Source organism: Alosa sapidissima, chromosome 17, assembly GCF_018492685.1.
Source record: "Alosa sapidissima isolate fAloSap1 chromosome 17, fAloSap1.pri, whole genome shotgun sequence".
Classification (NCBI taxonomy): domain Eukaryota; kingdom Metazoa; phylum Chordata; class Actinopteri; order Clupeiformes; family Clupeidae; genus Alosa; species Alosa sapidissima.
In genome coordinates, this window is record NC_055973.1 from 8605612 (window position 1) to 8615611 (window position 10000).

The 10000-nt window shown below is 43.9% G+C and overlaps 1 protein-coding gene across 8 annotated transcripts in view; it reads right to left on the bottom strand.

Moving 5' to 3' along the window:
- Positions 1-10000, bottom strand: part of LOC121688371 (myosin heavy chain, striated muscle-like) — a 114945-nt gene that overhangs the window by 53912 nt on the left and 51033 nt on the right. For all 8 annotated transcript variants that reach the window (XM_042067894.1, XM_042067897.1, XM_042067895.1 and 5 more), the window contains 4 exons: positions 7699-7866; positions 6222-6401; positions 1299-1382; positions 612-770 (listed from right to left, as the gene is read on the bottom strand). In XM_042067894.1, the coding sequence (XP_041923828.1) occupies positions 612-770; positions 1299-1382; positions 6222-6401; positions 7699-7866 (591 nt within the window). The remainder of the gene's footprint in view (positions 1-611; positions 771-1298; positions 1383-6221; positions 6402-7698; positions 7867-10000) is intronic.

Consider the following 10000-nt stretch of genomic DNA (forward strand, 5'->3'; position numbering starts at 1 on the left):
AAATAGGGGAGAACCCAGGAAAAAAGAGAGTGTTGAAAGGTATGAGGTGTGTATTATACCACATGTTGGATGGTGCAGTGTGAGTGAGTGTGTATTTCAACCTTGCTTTGGGTGGGGCAGTGTGAGAGTGTGTGTGCCTTACCTCATGTTGAGTGGTGGGGTGCAACAGTGTGTATTCTACCTCGTGTTAGGCAGAGAGGGTGGTGCAACAGTGTGTATTTTACCTCGTGTTGGGCAGAGAGGGTGGTGCAACAGTGTGTATTCTACCTTGTGTTAGGCAGAGAGGGTGGTGCAACAGTGTGGATTCTACCTCGTGTTGGGCAGAGGGGGTGGTGCAACAGTGTGGATTCTACCTCGTGTTGGGCAGAGAGGGTGGTGCAACAGTGTGTATTCTACCTCGTGTTGGGGAGAGGAGGTGGTGCAACAGTGTGTATTCTACCTCGTGTTGGGCAGAGGGGGTGGTGCAACAGTGTGGATTTTACCTTGTGTTAGGCAGAGAGGGTGGTGCAACAGTGTGGATTCTACCTTGTGTTGGGCAGAGGGGGTGGTGCAACAGTGTGGATTTTACCTCGTGTTAGGCAGAGAGGGTGGTAAGACAGTGTGTATTCTACCTCGTGTTGGGCGGTGCGGTGTTTCTCGGTGACGACGGCGAGCTCCAGGTCCAGACGGCTCCTCTCGGAGCTCAGGCTGCTGAGGTCCCGGGAGCGCTGCTGGACCTGGGTGGTCAGCTCGGCCGCCTCCTCCTGGAGTCTCTGCACCATCGCCTCATGCTGCGGGTGACACAAGTGATGACACTAAATAAACTCACGCAATGGCCTTGCTTTAACTTTCACTTTTGGTTAAAATGCGTCTTGAGCGATCTTTGTCATCAAGTCATACAGTCAGAGACGTTGCCGACGTCAGATTTTTGTTACCACCTATGTAATTTCGACAAGGAGTCTCCTTGTTGGGGATGCATCAGGACAAAAAAGAGATATGTGGTCAAATGCATCACAAATCCCAAATGATCATTTGAGTTCTACACACATTTTCATTTATATTCATTTTTTAAGCAGATGCTTTATCCAAAGCAACTTAAAGAACAGTACACATACACATTTATATAAAAATGAGATTTTCATATTCATTCAGTCCTTTGTACCGACTGAATAGCATGCGCCTGGCACCATAAAACCTTTAAAACAGCTACTGTTTATTCTAAGAATTGCAAATACATCTGAAACCAATCCATAAAGCCTGAAAGATGTCAAACAAGCTGTAAGGTATGAAAATAAGATGGTGTATTTTTGTGCTTCTACCTCTTTTTTACAATCAGAGTGCTGCTTTTTACATTCCTGCAGCTCCTTCTGCAGAGTGTTGAGTTTGTTGTCTTTGCGTTGTATCTGAAAGCAAACAAACGCAGCCCATGTGGATAAGGGATGTCAGCTGGCACGCATACACACACACACACACACACACACACACACACACACAGAACACAACGGGGGGAAAAAACAAGTTGAATGACTCATCTCAACGACAAGACAATCATTCATTCCAGGCTTAACACTTTTCCCGTCATATTCAACCTTTCAAATTAATTAAGGCCTGAAAATGAAAACACATTATTGAGTTACACCAGATAAGCTCAGCCTTGTGCCCGACAATAGAGGTGTGTGTGTGTGTGTGGGTGTGTGTGTCTGTGTGTGTAGGTGTGTGTGTGTGTGTGTGTGAGAGGGAGTGTGTGTGTGTACTGCATGTGTTATTACGCCTGGTCTGAAGCGTCACTCTCCTTTTGTTTGTGTGTGTCTGTGTGTGTTTTTAAGGGCACATTGTCTAATCAGCCTCTTTATATGCCGAGAGTTCATCTCGACTTTCAATAACATCCTCAATCTTCTGCTTTGCCGAACGCGAGTCAGTGTCTTTTAATGAGACATTAGCTTCAATCAGTGCGTGAGGAGGGGAGGGAAGCGCTTGGGAGAGATCTCAGCCCGACCTGCACCCCCGCCCGCTCACCACAAACATCACCAAGCGTCTTATTTCCCTCTGTTTCCAAAACACAGAAAAATATATCTTACATCCCATCCCAACACCACCCACACACACACACACACACTACACACACACTACACATACATACAACCTCCCAGTTCAGCATATTGAGTGCCTTATGGAAAATGAAAGGTCGTTTGTAACTGTCCACAGGATTGATGGAGTTAAGATAGCTCCTTGACCTTCACCCCCAGTCCGAGAGGAGCAGTCTCAGATGACGGAGCAGAAGGCAACTTGGCACCAGATTCCTCCTCCTCGGCTCGTCCCGTCCGTCGGCCCCCTCCGACGCTGACGGGATGACGGCAGGCCTCGGCCGCCTCGCTGACGCGCGTCAGGATTTCATTATCGGCGTCGGCATGGCTCCTTTCATTAAAACGTCACACAGCAAACCTACACCGCTCGTTTATATCTGCCACTCGCAATAATTCCTGCGTTTTGGGCCCCTGTTCCGTCGATCTGATTATTTCTTTTTTTTTTTTTTTCAGAGCTATATTCAGAGAGAATAATTGCTTTTGTGGCCTGTACAAACATAATTGAGATCAATGCTTACAGCCCTTAAATGTTTTTGCATTGGTCATCTGTCAGTGCTTGATGGCTTGGCCTCCGCAACAGAGCACCCATGCCATGGCTGATGAAAGCTGAGGAGAAAGATGTAGAATTTGAGACGGATTCATCATTTGCATTATGCATAGCCAGCTTAAAAATAATAATAACAAATAGTGGAGGGGGCTGCGGAATCCACTTTAAGCACAGAGCGTGTCTGATGCCGTAAGTATGACTGAGTCTGACTGTGTAAGTGCACAGCAAAAAGGCAATCAGCTAGGTTTAATCACAAACAAATTAAAGCAAACACATTGGCTTGGTAAGCTCTAAAAATATAAACTAGGCATCTTTTGTGTTACAAAGAAGTCTTCTTAGATACTGGTATTATGTTGCCAGTGGCCGAGCGAAAAAAAAAAGGTTCCCAGGCTGCATCAAAAGGCTGTTAGGAGGAAGTGTATCATATCTGTGCTGCATAATTCCTTTGTGTTTGTACATTTCATGCATGCATAATATATTGTGTTCCCCTCTCACTGAGCACATTTAACAGGCTCATTGTGGCGTCGTTTTACAGGGCCGACAGCGGCCGCGCTCGGCTGCTCAGGCGCCTGACGCTAAGCGTGTCTGAAGGCCGGGGAAAAACAGACAGGGAGGAGAGGAGAGGAGGAGGGAGGAGGAGAGGAGGAGGAGATGCGTGGAGGTGAGGGGCACGCGCCGCCCCCCAAAAGAGAGGGAGAGAACGAGCGACCGAGCGAGCGAGTGCGATGCGGCCTCCTCATGAAAGATTCAGAGGAAATCAGCTTTTACACTGCATTAGGAGCGGCCCCGGTCGCCGTGGCGCAGGGAAACAACACGGCTTTACGCCTTTTTACCGCCGGGATGCACCGCGTTTACATGCTACCTTTCAGAGCCAAGGCGGTTGAAATTAAATGTCACATTACATGTCATTAAGAGCCCACAAGGAGGAAGCTTAACCTTGTGCATGTGGCCATTGGCTTCAAAGAGATTACAGATACAGCCTGGACAGCATGAGCTGGTATTACAGCAGAGTATCATAAAATACCAGCTACATTAACAGACCTGTCTGTATGCAATAGGCTAGTAATTATGACAGACGAATAATGAAAGGTATTAAACTTTCACCTGAGTGGAGGTAGGTACAAATCTGCATGTAAATAACCCCGACTTCCAAAAGGAGTCCATTGCACAAATTAATTTAAATATTATAATAATTAATTGAAATAAAACACAAGTTTGTGTTCTGTAGCAATTCTCTTCCACCAGAAGAAGCTGTGGGCCGTGAGCTATGCATCATTCGTGGCAAGGTGTGTTGTTCTAAATGACAGACAACCCTTCCCTTTGTTGATTATTTGTTAAGGAGTCTGTGTCACAGTGGAGACAGGAGCAGTCCCAACACCCACCAACTGGGTCAATCACTCCCAAACTTTCCGACAGGAAAAGTACGCGGGGAAAAAGCGATGCGATTACGGACAGGAAAGACACCAAACAAACAAAATCAAGAGGCAGGTATTTTTAAATCAATCACTGCGAATCTGTCTCGCCGTATCTCCCCACCCGCTTTTCCACCCACATCAAAAAGCTGACAGTCACAATCCCAGTTGACGCACAGTCAAGCGATAAAGACACAGAAGAGAACGAGACTTGGTGGGGGAGTGTGTGTGTGTGTGTGGTGTGTTTGTGTGAGTGTGTGTATGGGGGGTTCATAGCAACAAACAAACAAAAAGTTTATTGAGGGGGGAAAACATATTTTAAATATTCATGGAATGATGCAGAAAGAATTACCATGCCCTTTAAGTTATGTTAGGTTGCAATTCAATCAGTATTACAACTAAAATCGCTATCTTCAGCATTTGAGCTTGATTTAGCAACACTTTATAATGCATAGCCCATGTGAAAATATGGGAACGTACTATGTATACTATGTAAAACACCAATTAGGCGTGACAGTATTTTGAATGCATATTAGTATACATTTTGCTAAATACTCTATATATTGCATTTGCTTATGAAAGCATGTTCACACAGTAATTAACTATCTTTAGTCGGCTAACTGTATACTGTAGGTATTCTGCTGTGAAGGGAATACAGTATAGAGAGGTCATGTAGAACATCTGGGGAACATCCTGCTGCCCATAATGGGGCCTCTGGTTCAAGCAACCTTCAAGCCGAGGATTCTGGGTAGTTTCAACGCAGCTATGAATGGAATCCATCCCGGCCCCCTCCACTGCCTAGCCATGGCTGCAAGCCTCTGACATTGTCTCTATCCATTCAGGCGGACTAACTTCACAGCCACAAATTATCATTCCCATAACTCCCCCCTGAAACACACACACACACACACACACACACACACACACACACACACACACACACACCCTATGCTTTTTCTTCCCATATAATGGAGGCCACGATGGCTGAAACAAAACACGACCCTTTGTTGTCTTTGTCCTCTAACTAATGTAGCGCTGCTTGGAACAAAAGCCCTCTGGGTTGGAGCCAGAATCGCCAGCCCTCTGGCCAGCCCAGCCTTCACGCCTAGAGAGGAATGCTCAACGAAATCGATTTAAACAAATATGTATATTTTTAAAACCTCCATCTTAGTTCCAAATGAAAACGATTGCCTGGTCGAGAGCTGGTGAGGCAATAAATGTCTCGAGACTTTGCATGACTCTAAACAGGCGGCATGGAAGAAGTTATTTCAAACAGGGCGCTGGACCTATTTATTCAGCTGTGCTAACGCAGAGACGTCTCAGAAACAAAAAGCTATTATTGTTCTTCAACTCGCCCCCCCACCCCCCCACCCCCACCTCCATTTTTGTTCTTTTTTTCCTGTTCCACAGGAAATGGACAGTGGCAAAGTTACAGTAGTTCAACATATGAGATCAGAGAGAGAAGTTTTCACAGTAAACTAAAGCCAGATGTGGGGCAGAAACAGGACCCGAGTCGAAATTAATGGCTGTGTTGTTTGCTTAGCAAATCTGCAGATAAAAGTCGAGGAGATTAATTGAAACCCATCACAAGCAGTTATGTTTAGTTATGTATTTTTTTCGTTCGGTAGCAGGGGGTTAAACAGATAGTTATTTGCGCGGCGGCAGAATTAAATGTATATCACCAAACATTCTCCCTTCTGTACAGGAAAGATTAGGTTAGACCTAGATCTTAAGCTTCACACTTTTTGCCCCCCCCCCCCCCCCCCCCACCACCCCCATCCTTTACTCTGCTTCATCTGAAATTCATTTAAAGTTAAAATAAGGAGACAGCTTTGCTCTGTAGAGAAAACACTTAAAATATCTCTTCCTTTGCCAGTTTGGATTTGACAGCGTTGAGCTGTTTTCTCTCTACACAGTGTTAGTCCTCTGTGATTATGAAACTCTACTGTAGCACTGGCGTTTTAGAGGATGCCAACACTAATAAGAGCTGTCTTCGTGTGCTGATATTTAGATAAGACACTGTGAAATTAGTGTAATAGACTCCATACTCCTCTAAACAACACGTCTTGGGAATTCACCATCACAAGGGAGGAGAAAGTTCAGAAACACACACATTCACACACATACAATTTTATTTTTTTTTTATCAGGAGGAAAAGAAAGAAAGAAGGAAGAAAGAAAAAAATCCAACTCCCTTTACCTTATTGCCAGCTGCTTTCCTTGTGTCTTTTAAAGTTTCGCCTGCCCTACTTAGAGCCTCCTGCTGCTTGAGAATTTGATCTTGCAGCTGTTGAGATTGTTCGGTCTTTTCCTGTAATTTGGACTTCAGTGTGCCAACTTCTAAACCCAGGCTATTAACTTTCTCCTCGCTGGCCTGAAACTGAGCACAGTGAAGAGTGGAGAGAAGACAGAGTTAAACACACTTCCCAATCAACACGCCAGTCCTCTCTGGCTCTCACAGCCATTTGCACCGGGGTTAAAACACTGGATTTAGTGGAGTTCATAATAAGAAACGAAAGAGATCCATCAGTTCATTGGCTGGAAGCTGTTTCAGCACACATCTTTTGCTAATCTTACACACTATACTTGATAAAAAATGTTAGCTTAACATTGACATTTTAATATTTCATGCATTAGGTATATGTTTACATCAACAAATGTGACCAGGGAAATAAGCATGTGTGTTTAGGGGTTGTGGTTAACACCACTCTAAGAGGGAGACGCAGATTTGCCGCTCAGGCGTATTGATTGGCCAGCCGTTCAGTGCCGATCACTGTGACTATTCAGTAGCCGTTCAAGTACACATCTGTTCAGATGAACATTAATAATTTATGCCCATTATTATGACTGCCAGATTTCCCAACCACAGTGGTTTCTCTTTCACAGCATACTACTGGATCACAGTTTCAGGCATTGTAAGGACTGGGAATGACTTTGAGCAATAAAATATATACTTTGATATGCGGTTAGAAATGTACAAAAGAAAGGTCACAGAGCACCAAGCAATCAGAGTGGGTGAAAATGAAGTGACTTTTGTTTTGTTTTTCATTTCAAGGGCAAGGTGATTGGTCAATGCAAATGAGTTCCTTCCTCATCCCCTGGTGTAAGACATTTCCAGAAGTGCTTAAAGAAAAATCCAAAGCCAATTATATTTATCATTAGTATGCTTCCTTAATGTTCTCATTTATTATTCAACGAGAGAGAAAAAAAGAGTGGAAAAGAGAGAGGGGGGGAAAAAAATCACAATTTTACATTTCTGCCCAAACGATATTCAAATGAGCCAAAGTCCTTCATTTAGACCGCTCACAAACCCCTGTAGAATCCCCGGTGGATCTAAAAATGGCCCTATCACATTACCGAACACTGACCGTGATGACAAAACTGTGTCACAAGATGAAAACTAGGCGCAATCCCACCTCTGCTAGTGAAAAGTGCCATTACAGCGGCGGTTGGAGGTTTGGGGCCATTTCGTGGACACGGTTATAATTGGAAGGTTCATGAATGTATTGAAGAGACCTACACAGTCTACACAGACAACGCACTCCCATGGGAAACGCATGACGTGACATTTGATCACATTTGGACAACACAAGAACTCATGAAACCCTCGTTGTGTGGCTCCATGCGTGTGCATCTGCGTAGCTTGCGTGGTCTATGAAACAGTGGGTGGCTGGTACCTGGTTCTGGAGGGAGTCCAGGTTCTCCCCCAAGGCTCGGTTCTCCTGGGACAGCTGGGTGACCAGGTGTTCCTTTAAGGCCAGGGCCCTCCTGGTGTGCTCCCGTGAGGACTGCAGAGAGGTTAGCTCCAGCTGTAGGTGGGTCAGGCGCTCCCCACGATCACTCACCTAGACAGGGAGAGAACAGGGTAGGGAGGGGGGGTTAGGTGGGGTGAATGGGTCTAACATGGAGCAACACTGCTATTGCTATTCCAACATGAATGAACAGTATCTCAACCAAGTGTGTTTCCAGAAAACCTAACTGTACAACAACTCTTGCTATAACTCTTGCTACTGTATATCTCCATTGGCTCCCTATAGTAGCCAGAATTGAATTTAAATCTCTCACGTTGGCCTACAGGACACTGACTGGATCTGCTCCCTGTTATTTTAATTCAATAATCAAGACGTACATCCCCAACCGCCCACTGCGGTCTTCTGATGATCGTCTGTTGTGTCGACCAGTCATAAGCGCTAGGTCTAATTCCAGACTCTTTTCCTCAGTGGTTCCATGTTGGTGGAATGAGTTGCCTAGTGCTCTTCGTTCCTGTGATAGTTTTGGGTCATTTAAAAGGAGTCTAAAGACATTTCTGTTCAACATGCACTTAGTTCTTTAAGCGCTTATTATGCGTTATGGTTTGTATAATATTGTTTTATTTCCATTAGGCTGTTGATTAATTTGACATTAATTGTATTATTGATATTCTCCTTAATGTAGTCTTGACATGTTATTGTTTTTATATCATTGATTGAATGGACATTATTGTTTATTATTGCTTTTCCCCTCATTTTCATTGTTTATTTTATTAGGCTATTGATTGAATTGACATTGTTGTTTATTATTTCTATTCTCCTTATATTATTATAGTTTGACCAACATTCTAATCTGTTCCCTGTTAAATTTTAAATATTATATTGTTTTTGTATTTTTATATGTCGCTTTGGACAAAAGTGTCTGCCAAATCCCATAACCATAACCATATAATTGAACAGTGCCTCTCATGCTCTCTTTCTCCAGTTACCACTGCTGTTGCACAATGATACTTTCTGCATACGCACCTGGGCCACAGTAAAGCTCTGACGTAAAACATTTTCCAACCTTAAGTTTATTCAACTTAGAAAATACAGAAGAACAACTAGAAGTTGTGCATTTCAAACAAGACCTGGCCCCAGCATAAAGCTCTTATGTAAAGATCTTCCAACATCAAGTTTATTCTACTTAGAAAGTGCAAAAGAACAACTAGAAGTTGTTGTGTATTTCAAAGGTGTTCAGCTCTGGTGGCTAATTGATGGCAGCGTGTCAAATGATGTTTGTGTAATTGATGTTGTTCGCCGCTGATGAGAACAACGCTCACATGTCAAAAATAATGAACACAACAAGGAGAAGGCGTCTGACAGTTTCACTAAATCAGTGTTGATACACACTACATAAACAAAGGTGTCAGAGATCTGATGCAAGTCTGATTAAAATCAAATGAAAGACAAGAGGATAATCAGAAAGAAAAAGACAAAAAGACAAAAATGAAAAACAGAAGATATGAAAAAGAATACGTGCTCAAAATTGGAGATATGAGCCACGTATCCACAAGCAAAACCTGCTGGCTTACATACAGGTAGAACTCATCAATGCTTCAAAAAGCAGGGATAACATGTGTCCACTATGGGAATTATCAGCGCAATAACGCAAACGAAGCAAACTCCTCTGATAGCGCATACATCCAAACATGTCTGCCAACACATCTCCTATGGATTATAGTCGTCAGCCTTCTTTCATGTAGAAACACTGAGGGTGAGGCTCCGGCGATGACAACTGCGTCTGTGCTGAATGCCAGATTACAGCAGCAGCACACACAGCGCGGCGTGGCGTGGCTCTCCTGGCCATTAAAGACTTGCTTATCGAGGGAGGAAAACACTCGCTTTGCTCAAACATGGTGGAGGATTTGTCAGAGGCCTCATAACACAGGACAGGTCTGCTTCAAGCTGAGAGATATCAGAGCTCACACACACACACACACACACACACACACACACACACACACACACACACACACACACACGCAAACACTCAATTAGGACCAAAGGATAAGGCTAAAACATGTCTCCTCAAGCTTAATGATGCCTTCTGAAGTGATGTCAATCACCCTGGATACCACACGCCCATTTTGAGGTACACAGCGGATTTGTCCACTCTTAATAACTAAGGAAAGTGAATGTCAAACAGGCATGACAGCTGTTACACCTGGGTGCAAAAAAAATATGTCTA